This window comes from Erithacus rubecula, assembly GCF_903797595.1.
Source record: "Erithacus rubecula genome assembly, chromosome: W".
Taxonomy (NCBI): Eukaryota; Metazoa; Chordata; class Aves; order Passeriformes; family Muscicapidae; genus Erithacus; species Erithacus rubecula.
The window spans coordinates 1680437-1700979 of record NC_136690.1 but is presented as its reverse complement, the minus strand read 5'-3'; the positions used below and the strand labels follow the sequence as shown (position 1 = coordinate 1700979).

Sequence of the window (20543 nt, the reverse complement as noted above, 5' to 3'; positions counted from 1 at the left end):
ACTTGGGCTGTTAGTGTCATTTCCTTCAGCTCACGTCCGGCTGGGTGCAGCCAGGCACGGAGCAAAGGTCTCACTGCGAGGGGGGAAGGAGTACTGACTGACCGTACAGTTCGAATTCTTCTGCTCGCATATCCCTAACTCTCCACAGCTAACTAATGTTTTGTTCCCAATGAAGGCGGACAAATTCTTTCAAGAGGTGATAAGAAATTACTCCTGCCTTCCTTGACAGACACCTGTCTTTTAAAGCAGGACAGTTGTCCTTCCACAAGATATCAAAGGCTTGCAACCATGAGGCTTCTTCCCTTTATCTGAAAAATTCATCTACTATTACTTCCTAATCAGACAGTCCATAGCCAATACCCATCCCAATGTTACACATGTTGGTCTGTCCACTAATCCTGATCCAAAAGCTCTTATCATCTATCCCTAGGCAGAGTTCCAGGCAACCTTACTCCTCCCTCACAGCTCTCACTCCTTGCCTTCCCAGCCTGTCCTACCTGAAGAGCTAGTATCCAGCCATTGCAGCACTACGGTTTTGTGAGCCACCCCACCATCTCTCTGCAATTCCAATGAGATTATATACTCCCAAGTGCATACAGGCCTCGAATTCTTCCTGCTTGTTCCCTATGCTGTGTACATTAGTGTACAGACACTTAAGAGAGGCCCATCATCATGCTGGTTTTTGCAGAAAGGGTGTCATTCTCATGCATGGAAAAAGAATGATGAATGGTTTATTTGCAGAGGATGTGGTGCCTATATTACTAATTAGGAGAATCCCATAACAGTCACTTTGATAAGCTATGGAGAATACCTCTCCCATCAAACTTAATTCCCCTCTGCATTCAGTTGTCTTAAACAGCTATAACATAATCAAAGTTAACACAACCTAAATATCATAATTAGCAAAGATTCTAACCAATGACACCATGTTCTGTCTAGTTATATTGATAGTGAAATGGACTTAGTGGGACTGTTCTATTGATGTGTTAGAATGGATCCAATATTCCATCTAACTACCCAAACTGGAAGAATTAGGCAGTGGATGTGGATGCTCCAACTACTAGATTTTCACCATTAGAAGTTGCATAGCACACATGCACAACCGTACTAGCCACCACTAGCTAAACACTGCTTCAGCAATTAAGCCGAAAAGCAGAGTTCAAAACCCTCTGAACCCTAGGAAAATGATAGCTAATGAATGAAGAAGCATTATCTGAGTTGCAGCCTACATTAAATTAGCTTAAATGCACTTGGCTAAATGATATTAACTTAGCATGTGCAGCAGCTGGGCCTAGTGAGATTATAACAAACAGGTACTCTGAACAGGTTTTGTTTCAATATTAATGCTTTTGTATAACTCTGGTTAATTGGAAAAAAATGCTCCACTGTCCTGGGTAACCCAAAATGTTATTGTATTCCATATCTATCTGTGTGATGTCATATGCCAAAATTGTTCCTCTCTCTTCAAGACCTGGTGGCCAGAAACAGAACCATGGAGGTTGGAAGATGCTGGGGTCCTTTTAAGGTCAGGGACACTCAGGCAGAAGCTCTCTTGCCCTTTCTCTTTCCTTCTCACCAGGAAAGCTGAGGCAAGACTTTGGACCTTTTTTTTGCTCTTTCTTTTTTGCTGCTGCCACCCAGGATAGTCAGTCGTGGTGCCACACCAAGAAAAACAGAACAGCCCCTGCTCCATACTGTTGCCCCAGCCTGCTAGAAGTGCCTGGTTGAATCAGGAGGATACGAAGTTCAAGTCATCCTAGCTGGCTGCCTGCTGCTTTTGCTGAGGAGAAGGCATAGTCCCTCCAAAAGTTCCAGCTGCTAACTCGGTTCCAGCCATCAGTTTTTTGGCTGCCTTAGTCAACAGAGCTGCCACTGTCAGAGAGATAAGAGGGGCATTTGGTTGTTCTTTGGAGTCTAGGGATTTTTAAAATTTTGTCCTTGTTCCCTGTTAGTTGTTTGGGGGAAGAGGGAGTTTTTGCTATCATGGAGGTTCAGTTGTGCTGTTTTTCTCTATTTTTTCTCTCTCTTCACACGTGGTTGGGGGGGATGTTGTCCACCATTTTGGCCTTTAACTCAGACCATGACATTGTCTACGGAGGGCACCATCTTGGGGGAGGGGTTTCTCCACCATTTTGTTTTCTTTGTTTCTAGGGAGTCCACGAGATTCAGCACCTTTGTATATCGTGATTATTATTGTTATTTTTTCCTGTTGCTGCTTTGTTTTTTAGTAAACTGCCATTTTTTCACTTATATCTTCTCACATTCATCTTTCCTTACTGGTGAAAGGGGAGTGGTTAAAACTAAAAGGGAAGGTAACTCATTTTGGAGCGTCTACCCCTTAAATTGTCTTAAACCAAGACATCAACACATTGCAAGATGAAGAAAAACTGGAACAATGTATTAGCTCCAACAACATGATGCCAGGGTAGACATTTATCTTTCCTAATTATGTTGTGTATTTAGTACCTAAGAGTTGAATATTTTTATGGCTACATGAGAAAGATGTATGCTGTAGAAAAACACCAGCAGAAAACCTCACATTTCATTTTGTATTTAATTTGTCAAACAGAAGTTATCTATATACAATCAGTGCGTATAGTAATAATTCTTGTAATAGAAAGTCATTCAAATCAAAAATATTAACTGACTGCATAGCACATTTGACATTATTGCCCATTTCAAGAGGGAAAACAAAAAAATTCCAATAAATTTTGTCTGATTTGGATTCAAAAGTGTTCAGATATTGAACACGCCTTCTTTAAAACCTATGGACTGAGAAACTTTCCAGACCACAGTTTAGCTGAATATTTTCCATTTCATTACAACAAATCACAATATTGTCAGTTTAATAGAAAAACAAAACCAAAACATGTATCTGAAGCATCCAATAAAAAAGGGGAACTAAATGGAATAAAAAGGTTCCCATCCCCACTTTTGCATTCTGAACAGTGATTTCATAAAAATATTTTATTAAAAAGTGTTAGTATGTCGACTCTGACAATAAGGACTGAGTAGGCAGGGAAAGTAACAATCAAAAAAAATTAATTTAATTAGTTTGCAATAATTTTCAGCAATTTCTTTTATTTTGAAAAAAGGCATTATTACAACTGACCACAAACAGGAGAAATCCTAGCTATTTTACAGTTACGGGTACAGAACTTAAATATTCAAGCTTGTGATGCAAAGTGGCAAGGTGATAGCAGTATACAATGTAAATAAATAGCTTTGAAAAGTGAACAAATGTCCTTGAGAATTCTTTACTAAGAAAACAAAAAAAACCCTCCTCATTTCTCCCTGAAACATGGTTACAGGTCTGTGTTTAAAAACTCATTTGCAAACATAATTTAAACTGCATTCACTCTAAAACCAGTTTTATGAGATTCAATCTGAATGGGGCAGTGTTGAGGTCCCCGTAAAAGTAAACATTTTCCATTTTTTAAGAGGGAAAAAAACCCCAAAAAACACCTGCCACATTTGTAGCACAGTGCAGCAGAAATTTTAAATACAAAAATATTTTTCTATTGTTGGGATAATAGACTTTACATCCTGGAAAGAAGTAACAATACCGCGACTAACAATATCCAGTCCATATCTTTCAAGTCACATAAGGCAATTACTGTGTTAGTTTACTGTATATGGCTAAAAGATGGTTCAGAAAATGTCAGTCTTTGTTATGTTTTCCGGCTACTCCATGTATGTTCAGGTGTACTTTTGTGATCTGATGAGTGTTCAAATGGAGATCTCTGTCCCATAGGAGATCTTGACCCATAAGGAGACCTCTGATCTAATGGTGACCTTGGGCCACTACCAGAAGCTCTGTGGTCTATTTGCCAGTCTGAGTGATACCTATAATCTCTGGAAGATTTATGATGGATATACTCTGAAGTGGAACGATGATCTGAATGTATCCTGTGGTCTGAATGGGAACGGTGATTTGAATGAGGCCGACTGTCTTTTAAACTTCCTTCCAGGTTTGACCTGTTATCTTTGCTCCTGTGGTCATCCAGCTTTCTACGTTTACCATCACTATAGTATCTGAAAAAAATTACTTATTACTGAACACATAGTAAGGACTACAATTATGTCAATTCAACAGAACTGCATAAGAGAAATGTCTTTGTAATTTTTGCATTACTTAGAAAATATTTATTGGTGTTTACTACAAGCATACTGAAAAACCAGGAAAGGAATTTTTAACAGAGCAATTTACCTGCTGTCTTGTTTATAATGATCCCAGTCTCTGTGGTCTTTTCCATTGCTGAAGGCTAAATAGGACCTTTTCCATGAGTCATTTTTATTATAAGCATCTTCCTGATGCCTGTCCTTATGATGATCATAGTACTGTGACAAATGTCTATCAGAAGAACTGTCCCTGCTACTGTCATCATGGTTTGTATTCTTCAGTCTTTCAATATCTGTTTAATAAAGCAGAGGTTATAAGGAAGCCTCATACAGTATAAATTATTTTCTTCACCCATTCAAACAGCACTTCCACCTGTCAGATTTAAAGCAATGTGAGTAGCATTATAGTTTGACAGAAACAATATCTAAATAATTTAAAGATAAATGCAGTAATGTGAGCAAACTGAGAGAGACCTCAGAAGTAAATAGAAGGGAAGCAAGCTAGAAATGTAGATATGCAGGACTGAGAAACAAAATTTTTCAACTTTACAGACTGAATGGAGAAGATTAGCGTGGTCTAACTGAGCAGGCAGTAGAAACCAGGTGCCTTTATGTGGCAGTTTCAGTTCGACCCCAGGTGGAAACACCAATTTTAGCGTAGTGGTTTTGATTCACAAATTTGAGATTTCCCGGCCAACGCACCAGTTTATGTGGTGGGTTTAGTGCTGGCCAAATCACCAGTGCACCCACTAGAATTATTTACTCATTTCCTCCTATGAGATAGGGTTAGGAGGGAAGGAAAAGCAGGCTAAACTTAAAAAGGTATAAAGAAAAACTTTATTAACAGGAACTAAAAGAAAAAAAAAAAATCAGAATAAAACCTTCAGAACACTTCTCCCCCCTACACCCTCTTTTCTTTCACACTCACAATGGACAGAAAGAAATCAGTCAGTTTACCATCTCTAAAATAGTCTTTCTCTAATTTACTTAGGGAGAGGAGTCTCTCTTGTCAGTCTATGGAGACTTCTCTACAAGAAAACAGTTTTCTTGTCGCTTCAATGTCACAGCGATCAGCCGCCTGGGAGAATGGAAATCTGATCACTGTACAAAAGTCCATCCCCTCGACTTACAGCTTTTCCACAACTGTTTTCGAGGGCCATGTCAACTTATGGGGTACACTTTAAGGATGAGCTGTTCAGAAGCAAAGGTTCTCTTTATCTATTTCTGAGATCATCTTCATCTCTGGGAACAGAGGTCTTCTTCTTTCCCTGGGGGTAAAGGATCTTCATCACTCTCTGTTCAAGCTCCTCATGGGATCACAGCTACTTCGACATCTGCTTGCTTTAGCATAGATGCCTTTGTTCATATCTACAATTTGAACACTTCAACCACCCTATACTTTTTCAATGACTTACAGGGAAAAAGAGTCTGATGTATCAGTCATATCTTCTCCATAGCCTTACAAGACGATTTCAGCCCAAGACATCTCCTCATCCCCTCCCATCTGGGACCTGCCTCTTCCTTCTTGTCTGACCTCGATGTGTCCATGTTGTTTCTTTGCATTTCTCTTCACTCTATCCTTTTCTTTCACTTGAGAGAGGATGGAAGGTCTGCAAGTCTCATCTGTACAGTGAAAGAGTTAATATCTCGCCCGAGGCCTGCAGATGGTCATGTGATCCTTGCTGGGTTGCGGCCAGAGCTGTTTATGATGGAGAATTCTTTGGCAGCTGCGCTGGGGTGAAGCTAGGATCTTAGCAGCCAGGCTAGAACACAGCGGCAGCCTCTGCAGGTCAATGGCTCCCCCTCCCCGGCGGTTTCTGGTGAAACTTAGCAGCAGCAGCATTTCAGCTGAGCTGTGGGCCCAGTCTTGCCGCCCACCCTGGGGGAAGGGGGACCCAGATCTGCCTGGATGGGGCCTGGCAGGTTTCCCAAGAAGGTGCCCAGCCATGCAAAGGGGCTGGGCCAGGCTGTTACCTGTATTGAAGCCAGAAGGGAAAGAGAGATTCCCGGGGTTTTTTCATCTTTAGACGTGTGTTCACAAAGGCGCATCTAACTTTTTCATTTGTGCAATAATGTGTCAATATAAAAAATCAGCCACTGATTTGTTTTTGTCAGGTCTAAAGGAAGCTGCCAAGGTCCTTACAGGGAATTATTTCCTTAACTGGTTCCTTTCCTTCCTTACCAAAAAAATTAATACAAACCAGCACACTTTAGTAGAGCAATTTGAAACAGCATGTAAGGAAGTTCCTCTCTAAGGAGACAGCTCTAGTGAGAACACTAGTTTTAGAGGTACACCTTCTTAATGAAAGGTTTTTAGTGGTATTCCTAAAATACATTATACTAATTTTAAATCCATGATAACATACTCTAGGTTTTACATAACATGATATAACAAAAGTATTACAAGAAGGCAACTGTGGGAGCATAGAGAAATAGTATTATTGTCAATAGTGAAAGACATCCCATATAACTGATTGCGAACCATGACTTCAGGGAATATATTATGATATGGTGACATTACAACTGCTACAAACAGGTATAGAGCCTCCAAGAAGTTTACAAGTGTTGAGTTGGCCTCTTTCCCTTCTAAAAATTAAATACAAAAAAGTGTGGGTTTTTAAAAATTAATTTACTTACTTTAAGAGAATGGCCAAATAACTTGCTACTAAAATCTCTAAGTGCCCAATTCAGTCCATGCTCAGTTGAATTTCATCAGCAAACTAATGAAGTTATGCTGTCAGCCTGTCCCTATGATTTCCATCAGTATGGGAGTTCTAGGAGACAGTTTTAAGTTTATTTCATTTTACAAACCATCATTTAAGATATCCAGCACAATAATATGTTTCAGATTTCTTACCTGGATTTCTAATTAGATGTGTATTCACATTGTTGCTAATATTCTGGTCACTGTGTTGCTAAAAGAGACAAGCACAAAAATTGTCATTGATAAATCCCAAAGTTGTATCTGAATTCTTCAGAAAATATCCTAAGAAATCAAACTGGTTTACTATGAACAGTAAAATACATTTAAAGTGTATTGAGTGAAAACAATTGATGTTTTATAATAAAAATTATAAAACTTAGTGTTGGGGGTTGAGTGCTTTTCTGTTACTGTGTCAATTGAAAGAATTTTTCCCATTATCATGCCAATGGAGTTGGCCGGGTTACACCCAGGGTCCCTGATGGGTCCAGACAAAGGGGGTGGGTGGGGACGGCTCCCGGGAGGGCACTCGAGTTTCCGGCGAGCTGGGAGGAGGACGCCTGGGATCGTTCAGCCACGTGGCCGAGCACAGCAGAGCCAGACCCTCTGCGATCACCTGCCCTGCATCTGCCCCGTTCCAGCCTCCTGCCTCTGCGGACACAGCTGATCACCCGGACACACACGGTGAGCGAGGAGCCGCCGCTCCAGCCCGTTCCTGCCCGGGGACCAGCGTGGCTGCTGCCGCCCCACCCCCTCCCCCTTCCTTCCTCCATTTCCCGCTTGCCTTTTGGCAGATCCGTGCTCTGGACTAAGCACAGAGACAGCGTGTTTGCATCTAAAGGGACTGACACCGAGTTATCTATTTCGTTGTGTTAGCAATTTTAACTGTTATTGTTTTCTGTTTGTATAGTTAGATATATTAGTAAAAGAGCTGTTATTCCCACCCCCTTATCTCTGCCTCAGAGTCCTTGATTCAAACAATCATAATACTTGGGGGAGGGGAGTGGAACCAAAGCCTCTATTCCAAAGGGAAACTTCTGCCCTTACTGGCAGACACCTGTCCTTTCAAACCAGGACACTTAGAATATATTTTTGTATATTTAGAGAGTCTGAAAGTATTACCTGAGCTTCTTGGCGTTTTTTGATTGCATGTTTATACAGCTTGTGCAGCTTTCTGGCATCAAATTCTGTAAACTTAGAGACAAAAATCCACAAGTTTCTGAGGAAAAAGAAAGAGAGGTTATAATTCTTCTATATATTAGTTTTTATTGTCGTACAACAGAACATGGGATTAAATTAAATTATTTCAACAGTACTTCAGCAAACTGAATTAATTGCAAAGTCTGTTATACAGAATATTAACTAGCTGCACAGCCAACATTACTTAGCTGTATTTCAAACTTTTCAGAAATTAATCACTTTAATAATTTGTCATTTTGTAATATTTATCACAGTGACTGAAGAATGCAAAGTACATGAAAAATAGTATTAATGGCAATTTTGTTAATAGAATGGTTTGGCGACTGCATAAAAATGTAGTTTTCAACTTCTTGTGCAATTCTTCTGAAAGATTATTTGAAATATGTCAGAAAACTGTAGTATTTACTACTCAGTAAAGATTCTTCTGAACTCTAAATCTCTTGCAGTATAAGAAATTTTACCTACGTGCCCAGTTTCCTACAGATATCAGGGATGGGATTTCCCCACAAAATTCCAAAGCCTGGTCAAAGCTTTTGAAACCAAATGAGAAATCTGAAAGAGGAATAAAGCAGCATGCCAAAATCTTTGATCCTAACCTATGCTATGAAAGAAGAAAGCAAAACAAAACAACACTTTTGGTGTCAAGAAGCCAAAATCTTAAAGATAAGATTTGCTTCTATGATTGCAGACACCAGATCTAAAGTCTAGAATTCTTTTAGCAAAGTTTGCAGGTGAAATGCTTAAAAGACTACAGAATATTACTGTTCTAACTAGTTTTTAGTTCAGAAACATCTCAAGTGTGTAGGCTCAAGAAGCATCTATCTGCTCTTTCACTGTGATGATTTAAATATAATAGTTTTGGCCTAGAGGTTTGCAAAACTAGACAAAACCAGCAAATGGTGTGCCCAATGACATCTGTATAAGAAATATAGCATGAATACCTTTAATAAATTATACATCTTATTAAAGATAGATAAAACACATTTTAATAAAGTATGCATGGTACTGTAGCATTACTATGAATTAATATTATAGTAGATCTACTATACTCATTCTTCACTGAAAGGGTAGTCAGGCATTGAAACAGGCTGCTCTGGAAAGTGATGGAATCACCATCCCTGGAAGTGTTAAAAAAATGTATGGATGTGGCACTTGGAGACATAGTTTAGTGGTGAACACAATGATAGTACTGAGTTAACAGTTGGACTCAATGATCTTAGAGGTCTTTTCCAACCTTAACAATGCTATGATTCTATGATCCTACTATGAATTTCCACTTAAAGAAACATAACGTTTACCAAAGTATCTTTAAGACATGGATATTGTTTTTGCATTTCAGTTTTTTAAAAAATCTGTATTTCAGATATTTTAAAATAAAGCAAGTACTAACAGCAGAAATATTCTGTTAACAACAGTCTGCAAGAAAATGAAGCACTTGACTGAGTTTCATACATGCAAGTGCAACCATATTTGCAACCATAAAGGATTAAAGTGCACATTATGATAAAACTAACTCTAACTGCATTAAGAACTTAACAACAAAATATAGCAATTTATAAACCAACATTTTTCTTTTTTTTTTTTTTCAAAGTTACCACCTCACAGATGCATAAGAACACTTAAAACTTTTATTTAATTTTGAAATACATTTCTGAGTATGTTATGATGATTTTTATCAAGTCAGTTAACATATGATTTAATTTTATAGAGTATATTTTTAAAAAAAATAAAGGATTCTTCAAATCAAAGTCATCCAAAGTTTAACACACACATTTATAATGGCCTGATTTTTAGCATTAATAAAAACAAAAAAACAAATTTCAATATTGAAAAAGGCAGATTCTTTAATGAGAAGAACTCTTTTCCACCAAACATTAGATATACTCTAAATACAGTTATTTTCTCTTTGCGTTTGGTTTTAAAAAGTAAGAGGACTCTACTTACTGGACAAAATGCATTGCTATGCAAGTATAAAAACGTAAAACCAATAAAAGCTGTAACCATTTATAATCATCTTTTTATAAGTCCTTATTTAATACAGCAGAAAAATAAAATAAATGGAGAAAAAGAAATCAGAAATAATTAAAAACTATTCTGCTTAATATAAGTTATTATGGATTTCCCTTTTTCAAGAAAAATCATGCAGAATAACTTACTTTCTCCACTGTTTAATTTGTTCAGGATTTGTGTACTCCTTTAGACATTCAGTAATGTGGTCCCCAATTTTGATTAGGCACTGCCTAGTATGCTCCAGCTGTTCCCTTTCAGAAAGGCCTTTCTCTGGCCTATCCAATTGTTTCAATGCTGCTTTAACAGGCCTCATTCTTTCTTTGCACTATAAAATTTTAAAAAAGGAATACATTAATTCAAAAATAAAAATATAAAAATTGTAAAACATGACTCACCCTTACAGAGGCAAAGACAGTACTGTTGCAAACCAAATGAAAAACAAGTGTTTGCTCACAGCTCTTTTAGTTTTACTATTTCATTTGGAAAAAGTAGCTTTTAAAATCTAGTTGAAAATTTACTCCTATATGAAAGCACTAAATTGTATGTAATGCATATTAAAGATTCAAGAAAGCACTAAGTTAATATAAAATATTTTCTGAGGGAAAGGAATTACTAGGTTTTACAATCATGGGTTTAACTTTCAGCACAAGTATATAGGACAAGAGTTATTTTATTTTTTAGAGCCTTGAAAGCTATACAAACTCAGTGCCAAGATTAAGTATGAGAATGTTTCATATATTTTAAGTAGATACTTTCTGCAACAATTAAACTTGGCATTCAACAGAGGATTAGCATTCCTACTCTGGGCAGCTTTTAAACCCGATTTCTATGGAAATACTAGGATAAAGCTATTTAGGTGTGCCTAAATTAATAACAGTGATGACAACACATGTACTCAGATATATTTCATATGTGTATGCTTGAATTTTCACACTAACTTAAACATGTTCATAGTAAATACAGATAAACTAGTTAGCATGTTTTAAATTATAGACCTTTGCTTGGAAATACCATTCAATCACAATGGCAAGGTAGATGAAAGGCATATTTTTACCTGTCATAAGATAGACAAGAAGTCAAATGAGTTAGCCTCAACAACCTACAGCAGTAATTTCCATTTGAAAAGATAAACATGCTAATTAGATTGCATCTGATCATGGTATAATGGTAAATATACCTTCCAGAACAGAGGGCCTGGCCAAAAAAATGTTCTATATGCAAACCCAACCAATAATTGCTCCCATTAAGGAAGGAAGACAAGTCTGTATAGCCAGAATCAAAAATATGATGGATTTTGGACAACATCAGAAAAATTATGTCAACATCTAGGGACAACTCAAAAACCGGTGAAGCTGTTCCATTACCAGATCAGGCCATACAGTAATTAAGCAGCTACATTACCTATTGCACTAACCATAGCTTAAGCAATCTTTAAAAAGACAGTTTACAAAGTACACTGCTTAAGTTAAGTGTAGAGGTGAACAGAGAAACACAATTATACATGGGAATTGTGTGATTTTCAGTCACCTAGTCACTCACAAGATATCCTAGAAATTAGAGATGAGTCACTTATAACATCATTTAGATAAAAAACAAAATGTAAAACAACTCCCACATAGGTAAACTAGTCAGTACCATACTGATGACAAAACAAGATCATTTGCTTCTTACAGACAGCACCACAGTAGACCCAGTAAACCTGTCTAGCAGTAACAGACAACTGTTGAAAGCAGAATGATAGAACTTTTACAGCAGAAAAGTAGCAGCTCAAAGTAAATTCTTAGCATCCTTCCAAAGTCCCCAGTCAACCTAAAAAATGTTACATACCTCCCTTTTGTTCCTCCAATATTGTTTCTGTTGTGGTCAAAAGTAGTTATATAACTGAAATTCTTTTGATATCAGAGATATTACTCCAGCAAGATATTTCTAAGGACTTTAGGATTTGTTCCTTCCTCTGTCTAATGCAGGAAGTTGTGGGATATGGGGTTATAATTGGTAAAGTTGCTAAGGTTTATATTTACCAGAAAACCCTGTGAGAAGGCACAGATGCAGGCTAGACAGTTAAAAGTTGGTTGGGGGATGAGAGATAGTTATGACTCGTGCTCAGCAGACTGCAGCTAAGCCAGCCAATGGGTGCCCTTTGTTGGTGAAGGAATAGCAAAGACTTATGAATGCCTAGCAAGTAGTTCTGAAACAATAGATGAAATAGAGATGTTAGCAGTATTTGACATAGATGCTGAAAATAGTTAAGGTTTGAGGCCTCTTCCTTTGTTTAGATAATACCAAATACCACACATGCCAAAGAATCAGCAGATATCCTGTCTCAAGCCTGGCAGGAAAGATCTGAAGATAAGGGTAAAGCCATAAAACATGGTAATTTAGTTGTTCCTATAGGTTGCATGCAAATATTAGGAAATTAGTATATTGTATTAGACTGGTTATTGGAATTTAGAATATTCATTATGGAATAATACTTATTGTACTGCAAATGGAAAAGCTTCTCCTCTCTTCTCTCTGCTTCTGCCTCTTCTTCCTCTCTTCTCTCCCTGCTCCTCCTTCCTCCGTTTCACTCTTATTACCTCTAATCTCTAACTTTTCTCTAAGATCTCTCTTATAGCCACGCTCTATAATAAAATACAACCCTGAAGAACAGCAAATAATCATCTCCTGAGTCTGTCCAGTGACCGTCCAGAAACCCCCCGCTCCCACAGTTTGGCGCCCAACGTGTTCACGGGCCAGCTACTTCACCCTCTTTGCTGTGGGACGTTTTTCTATGGACGGTAATTAGACCTACTTTTACTTACTTCCTCGGTTTTCGTGAGCACAGCTTTCCGTTGTTTGACAGCGTTCTGGGCCGGAGCTCTTTAAACTCATTCTATCAAGGCAACCGCCGAGTGAGGGGAGCCAAGCTCTGGCCGGATTTGCCTGATGGCCTCGGGGCTCCGACGCTGCCGCTGGCCGGTGGTGCCTGAGCTCTTTGAGGGCCGCTGCCAGGGCACTCCCCGCAGCTCAGCGGGAGTTTGCCTTGTGCACAGAGCACAGCCCAGCGCTGCTTGGCACCGCCTGATCTATAGCTCAAAGTTTGGACACAGAGGGAGGTCCCCGAGTGTGCTTCGCAGTTGCATAGCAACGCCTAAGGCACAGCTCAGAGGAAGCGCCCCCCATGCCGCGAGACTGCCTGGCCAGGGTCTCTGAGGAGGGCCCGGACATTGGACGCTGTATCTGTGATACCGAGGTTAGTATATTAGGCTAATATTGGGACAGACGCACTCTGCACACGAGAGAGCTCTTTATGAGCAACTAAAGCATTTATTAGGCTCTAGTCATATTGATTTGCCTAAGCAGGAGCTAAAAAACCTCCTAGAGTGGACCCTGGTTCATTTCCCGAACACAGACCACTCTGCGGTTTTTACTAGGGACTTTTGGGACATGGTTGATGTTAAGCTTTTTAATGATATTTCCCGCCGATATATGGCAGCTGCGGAGCTAGTTCCAGCCTGCAGGGCGTTGGTCCAGCTCTTTGCCGGAAAGGGTCAGCCCGCTGCGACCGCCCTGCTTGGCCAGGCTCCGGTAGCCGCTGCACCCCCCCACAATCACGAGTTTGCGACGCGATGTGCCCTCCATCTTCCTCCCGGACCCCGCAGTGCCGTTATCCCCGCTCCCGCAGACCCCTGCCACCGCGCCATCTGCTTTCGCCGTTCTGGCACCCACTCCCCCTACCCCTGCCACTTCCGCGGATCCTGTGACCCGTCCCGCTGCTCCCACCGCCCCTCCCCCCGCGCCATCTGCTGCTCCTGTGCCTGCTCCCTCGGTGTCCACATCCGTCCCCGGCCCCGTCCACCTTGCGTTTGCCCTGCCGCTGGCTTCCCCCCCTCATCCCGCCGCCTCGGACGCCGTCCTCGCGTTTCTGCCCGCCGTGCCGCCGCGTCCTGGCCTCGCCTCCGCGGTACCCGCAGCCGTCCCTGTCCTGACTCCTAGGCCCCGCGCAGCCGTGCCGCCGCGTATTAACCCCGCCCCTGCGTGCCTGCCCGCCTCTGCCCCCGCCTCGACCGCGCTGCTTGCTGCTGACGCCGCGCCGACCCGGCCCTCCTCCCCCCTGCCCATAGCTTCCCCTGCATCCCCCACATCGTCAGGAGCCGCCGCCATTACGCACGTGGAGCCCATTGTGCCCGGCACGTTACATGTCCAGCATTCTGCTGTGTCCACGGCTTAGATAAACAAACCATTGCTGCACTCCCCAGCCCCGGCCAGCCAGACCGCGCCGTTTCGCTCCGTGCAGGCGCCCCCGGGGACGGTCCCCTTTCCCGAACTGGGGGGAGCCTGTCGGACAGTGAACCAGCCGCCGGAGCTCGCCTGCGGCAAAGCGTTTCCGCTTGGCCATGGCCCCGCAGCCGCGCTGGCCGTGGAGCCGCCGCTCGCACCGTCCCGTCCAGAGCGTGACCGCGGCCGAGCCGCCGCCGCTCGGCGGCTATTCCGTGTCGCTAGCGATGGCGCAGCCCCCGGTCACCGCGGCCGGATCCGCCGGGGCGTCTGTACCGCATATGGCCCCAGCCATGGCTGCGTGCGCGGCTCCCACGCCACTTGATGAGTCTCTGATCCGGCCCCCCGCTGCAGCCCCGTCCTCGTCTCCCACTGCGGACACGGCTCTCTCGCAGACAGCGCCGCAGTCCATGCCCGCCAGCGCGTCTCTGCCCTTCCCGGCCCCTCTCGGTCCAAAGCAGTCCGCCCCGCTCCCGACTCCCCCTGCTGGTCCCCCGAACACAGCTCCACTGCCCGCATATGCCAGCACTGCTCCACCCTCCCTACAGCCCACCATACAGCCGACTGCCATGATAACTTCCGCCGCACCGGAAACGAACGCCGCACATGCGCAGGGCTCGCCAGTGCTGCCTGCGCTGTCCACGTCGCTCCTGGGTCCTAGTGCCTGTCTTCAAATGTATCCTTCCGCAGTTTTCCCTATGCCGGACCTAAATGTGGCGCATATCCCAGTGTTTCAACGAAATGCCTCTGCAGTCAGCATCCCGGTACACCGAGAGCCTCCAGCAGTACCACCACATCTACCACCGAACTTACCTAGTTCAGAGGCATTTCTACAGGACAGAGGGGGAGGTGACGCCATAGCGCCCCCGTAAATAATGGAACAAACAAGGAACTATTTTACACCTGCAAATACTTTGCCTATCATGCAAAAGACATCTCAGCTTCAAACTGCGACGCTGCATCCTCAAACCCCGCCAGATTTAAAACCCCAAAAATATTATGATGCTTCCGTATTGACGGACTGGCAAGAAATTATACGGGACATTTGTAAAGATGAATGCCTTGATGTGATGGCACTACCTGTCATCTTTAATCCCCAGCCCAGTGGTCCCAGGAGGTGGTCTCCCATTCCATCTCATGAGATTAAGGAATTAAGGAAGGCATTAAGAGATAATGGCATCACATCACCCTATTTCAAACAGGTGCTAAAAGGTAGATTGGATGGACATACACTTACACCGAATGATTGTAAAAACCTCGCGATGGTCACGCTTACTGACTCACAATATCTCCTATGGGAACTGAAGTGGAAAAGGATGCTCACAGAAATATTAGCAACTTACAGAGATAGTACAGATGTAGAGCTGTGTACTCTGACCATATCTAAGTTATCTGGTGACCATCCCGACGACAGAAATGAAGATCAGGTGAATCTTCCCCTAGCAGCCTTAGATGATATTAAGAAAATGGCACGCAAGGCATTTCTGCAGATTCAGCCTGCAGGAGTCTTTGAAAAGTCCTACAACCTGATTACCTAAGACCTAGCTGAACCTTTCACCACATTTGTGGATAGAGTAATCCAGGCCTCTGAAAGGCAGTGTGGTGACGACATCGCTCGTCCAATAATGATACGAGACATCATTGAAAATAATGCCAATATAGAATGTAAAAGGGCAATTAAAGCCATGGCGAAGAAAAAGCCAACAGTGCCTGAAATGATAGATGCCTGCAACAAAATTGGAAGTCCGCAGCACATGGCATCTATCCATGCAAATGAATTGGGAAAAACTCTAATGGAACAGCTTGAAAGGGTTCTCAGCGCTCAGAAATCAAAAACTGCTGCACTGGCAGCTCAATCAGAGGCCTGTGACCAGAAACTCACAGAAATCCTGACTGCTCTGCACCTCAATTCTCAACAAAACTATACCAGTATGGCTGTAATGCCTGCTGCTGTGACATCAGGACCCTGTTATTTCTGCAAAAAACCAGATCATATCATGAAGAACTGCTCAGAAGTTAGAAGAATGGTACAGACATCAGATCGCTGCTCCAACTGTAAAAAGGGACGTCATTTCCCCTGGCAGTGCCAAACCAAACCTGATATAAGGAAGAAAAACAATTCAAAAAACTCGAAGACGAGCGCGGAGCGCCACCACGTGGTGAAACAAGTTATGGTACCACAGAACCCCAAGGGAGGATTTGTAAATATTCCAGCTCAGATGCCACTTCTTCCATCACCAGCAGAACCCCAGGTTATGCCACAGGCCTACTACCTCCAGGGTTCTGGTGCACTCTGGCTGCCTCCAAGCCAATAACATTTTTAAAGGACAGTAGTTATACCTATATTCCTAGAGGAATTACTGGGACTTCTCAATATAGGCAAGACTTTTTAGTTATTGGCAAAGAGATGAATAGTATTCTGGGACTGCTTGTTTTGCCTTGTGTATTTTCTGTCAATTGCAATGAAGAATTGCGAGTGTTAGCTAATGCCTGCTATCCCCCTTTGCATATACCACCAAAAACCCCTACAGCCATTGCTATAGTACTGTTTATGGGGACTATGGAGTGTATGCCACCTTGTGATTCCTCATCTGATCATGACAACCCTGAAGTTTTATGCATTCAACACATAAGTACACAATGACCAATGATGACTTGTGAACTGTCTATTGGTGGGATTCGAGCTAGAATCAAGGGTACGGTTGACACAGGAGCAGATGTTACTGTGATCTCTCATTATTATTGGCCAGCAGAATGGAAATTAATAACTCCCCCAGGTGTTTTCACAGGCATTGGGGGTGCAACTCCATACCTACAGAGTGAGTCTGTGGTCAGCATTACAGAACCACATGGGAAAAAGGCATTGGTCCATCCATATGTAGTGCAAAGACACATTACAGTGTGGGGAAGAGATTTGCTTTCTCAGTGGGGAGCCAGAATTGAACTGGATTTTTCATAGGGGTCACTGAAACACTCAGCACTTTAAAATTGACCTGGAAAACAGACACCCCCGTCTGGCAACCGCAGTGGCCCCTAACAAACAATAAGCTGAGTGTTCTTAAGAACCTAGTGGCTGAACAACTGCAAAAAGGCCACATCACACCCAATACTAGCCCATGGAACTCACCTGTATTTGTAATCCATAAGAAAGCCTCTGGCACCTGGCAATTATTACATGATCTCAGAAAAATTAATGCAGTGATTGAAAACATGGGAGTCCTACAGCCAGGCCTGCCCAACCTTTCCATGATCCCAAGAGACTGGCCACTTGTTATTATTGATTTATAGGACTGTTTCTTTAACATTCCACTGCACCCAGACGATGCACCTCGCTTTGCTTTCTCTGTTCCAAGCACAAACCTGCAGGAACCACTTCAAAGGTACCATTGGCTCGTTTTACCGCAAGGAATGAAAAATTCTCCGACCATCTGCCAATATTATGTAGCCTGTGACTTATCTCCGGTTAACGAGCAATTCCCACAATCACTTATAATACATTATATGGATGACTTATTGATAGCAGCTCCAACACAGAAACAAATGAAGAAAACCCGTGACAGTGCTGTTGCTGAAATCACAAAAGCAGGACTGGTGATTTCTGAATCAAAAATACAAGAGACTGCTCCCTGGAAATATTTGTGTTGGAAATTGACAGAACAAGCTATTGTGCCTCAGAAAGTACAAATCCGGATGGAGGTCCACACTTTACAGGACCTACAACAGCTATTAGGAGAGGTCACCTGGGTCAGACCTGTGTTAGGAATCACTGCTGATGAACTTGCTCCACTTTTTGACTTGTTGAAAGGGGACAATAACATTAGATCCCCTAGGTCTCTCACACCTGAAGCTTGCAAAGCCTTAGAAAAAATTACAGAAGCCCTGCGAACCAGGCAGGCACATCGCTGTATGCCAGATAAACCCTTTTTCTTTGCAGTTTTAGGACAAGAGCTGAGACTGTGTGGTCTCATCTTTCAATGGGACCCCTCTCAAAAAGATCCCTTGTTAATGATTGAATGGGTTTTCATTTCTTACAGGTTGCCAAAGACAATCCTCACACCTTTAGAAATGATGTCTCATCATCATCAAAGGTAGAGCAAGGCTTCTTTCAATAGCAGGTTGTGAATTTGCAATTATTTATTTGCCCATGAAGAAAACTTATTTTGAGTGGGCAATGCAGAAGTCAGAGGACTTGCTGTATGCCTTGCTTGATTTTCCAGGTGTTTGCTCCATTCATTATCTGGCACACAAAATGATCAAAGCTAAATTATGCTACAAAAAAAAAGCCTCTGATCAGTGAAGAACCTTTAGAAGCAATTACTGTCTTCACTGATGGATCAGGGCAAACACACAATTCAGTAGTTACATGGCAAAATATGGAAACAAAAGCTTGGGAACAGGATGTTCAAAAGGTTGAAAGTTCTCCTCAGATTGTAGAATTAGCAGCCGTTGTAAGGGCTTTTCAGCTCTTTCCAGTACCTCTCAACCTGATAACTGACTCAGCATATGTTGCTAATATTGTCAAGGGAACTGAGGGATCAGTTCTAAAGGATGTGAACAATGATAAGTTATGTCTTTGGCTTACCTGTCTTTACCAAATCCTATCTCACAGAACTAATCCTTATTTTATTTCCCATATAAGGGCCCATTCGGGCCTCCCAGGATTTATGGCAGAGGGAAATGCTCAAGCAGATGCACTGGCATCAGCTGTCTCTGATGAGGAAGATACCTCAGTGCTTGCTGCAATGACTCTGCCTAATACTATTGAACAAGCCAAATTGAGCCATGCATTCTTTCACCAAAATGCACAGGCAATTAAATGAGATTTTCACATTACCTTAGAGCAAGCACAAAATATTGTACGAGCTTGCCCTGACTGCCAGCTAGTTCTGCCACTTCCTGCTACAGGAGCCACCAACCCAAGAGGGTTGGAGAGCTTGCAGAAATGGCAAACAGATATTACTAAGTATCCCTCTTTTGGGAAGCTTAAAAACATCCATGTCTCTGTGGATACATTTTCAAATGCAATTTTTGCTTCCGTGCATACAGGGGAAATGGCTAAGCATGTTTGCCAGCATTTTTCACAAGCCTTTTCTTATCTAGGTATCCCCCAAGAGGTCAAGACTGATAATGGTCCTTCTTATACCTCACATGAATTGGCTGCATTTTTAAATGACTGGGGTATTCACCATACATTTGGCATTGCTCATTCGCCCACAGGTCAGGGAATAATAGAAAGGACACATCAGACTCTAAAACGCATTTTAGATCAACAGAAAGGGGGAGATGCTCAGGCTACACCTCAAAGGAGGCTAAATAAAGCATTGTATGTCTACAATTTTCTGAACAGCTCTGCAGACAAGCCAGATCCTCCTATTTATAGACACTTTATAAATAACAGAAAAGCAAAACTGTAGGAGCACCCCCCAGTTTTGGTTAAAAACTTAGAAACAGGACATAGAGGGACCATACAACCTCATAACATGGGGAAAAGGGTTTGCATGTGTTTCCACAGATGGAGGCCTCAAGTGGGTTCCAGCAAAGAATGTGAAGCCCTACTGCGCATCGAAGTCTGCTGAAGCCTCCACATCAGCCAGTGATCTTGCAAGAAGAAGACAGGAAGCAAGCACCCAGACCTGAACTGTGCAGAATCATCAGGAGAAAGTGACCAAGAGAAACAGTTCAAGAAAAGAATGGAGTTTCATTGTTTGCATGAATGCATGTTGTTTTTCTTCCTTTGTTTTAGCTTTGGTAGTGAAGCGTTACCAGTGAATCAACCCAAGACAAATATCTGGGTTTCCTTAGCTAAGTCAGCAGGCTCCAACACCATCTGCTTATCTAACACAAGTCCTGACAAACCCTTTTCAACCTGTTTAGTAGGAGTACCTTTGCCAGAGGGTTTCAACAATGTCACCCTTGAAAGGTATTGCCCATATGATGATCATCATGCATCTCCAACTCCCAGCCAAAAACATCAAACTTACATTGACAATTTTAAAGCTGATCAATTTGATCTCCAAGAGCTTGAAATCTTAGGTTCAGTAACTATGAACAGTTGTTATTTCTTTCATCTCATGAAAGGAGACAGTCCTCATTTAAATGTTACCCCATATCACCCAGTTTATAGCAATGTGACTTTTTGGTGTAATCAAACTAAACTTCTCACATATTTTGAGCCACACACAAGTCGATTTAGCAAACTTCCAATATGATTTCCCAAGGGAATTTGGCTCATTTGTGGAGACAGAGCATG

General features: G+C 42.0%; 1 protein-coding gene and 1 long non-coding RNA gene across 5 annotated transcripts in view; one reads left to right on the top strand and one right to left on the bottom strand.

Annotated features, from left to right (window-relative positions):
* Positions 1 to 20543, top strand: part of LOC306814068 — a 1017233-nt gene that overhangs the window by 863624 nt on the left and 133066 nt on the right. The window lies entirely within an intron of this gene.
* The window catches only part of LOC306814052 (chromodomain-helicase-DNA-binding protein 1-like), an 88731-nt gene continuing 70770 nt past the window's right edge, over positions 2583 to 20543 (bottom strand). For 2 of the 4 annotated variants that reach the window (XM_079329750.1, XM_079329751.1), the window contains exons 33-37: positions 10180 to 10358; positions 7946 to 8042; positions 6980 to 7037; positions 4211 to 4415; positions 2586 to 4035 (exon numbers count right to left, since the gene is read on the bottom strand). In XM_079329750.1, the coding sequence (XP_079185876.1) occupies positions 3672 to 4035; positions 4211 to 4415; positions 6980 to 7037; positions 7946 to 8042; positions 10180 to 10358 (903 nt within the window). In that variant the 3' untranslated portion in view covers positions 2586 to 3671. Of the gene's footprint in view, positions 4036 to 4210; positions 4416 to 6979; positions 7038 to 7945; positions 8043 to 10179; positions 10359 to 20543 lie in introns of all 4 variants that reach the window. The other 2 variants (XM_079329753.1, XM_079329752.1) reach the window with 2 other exon arrangements.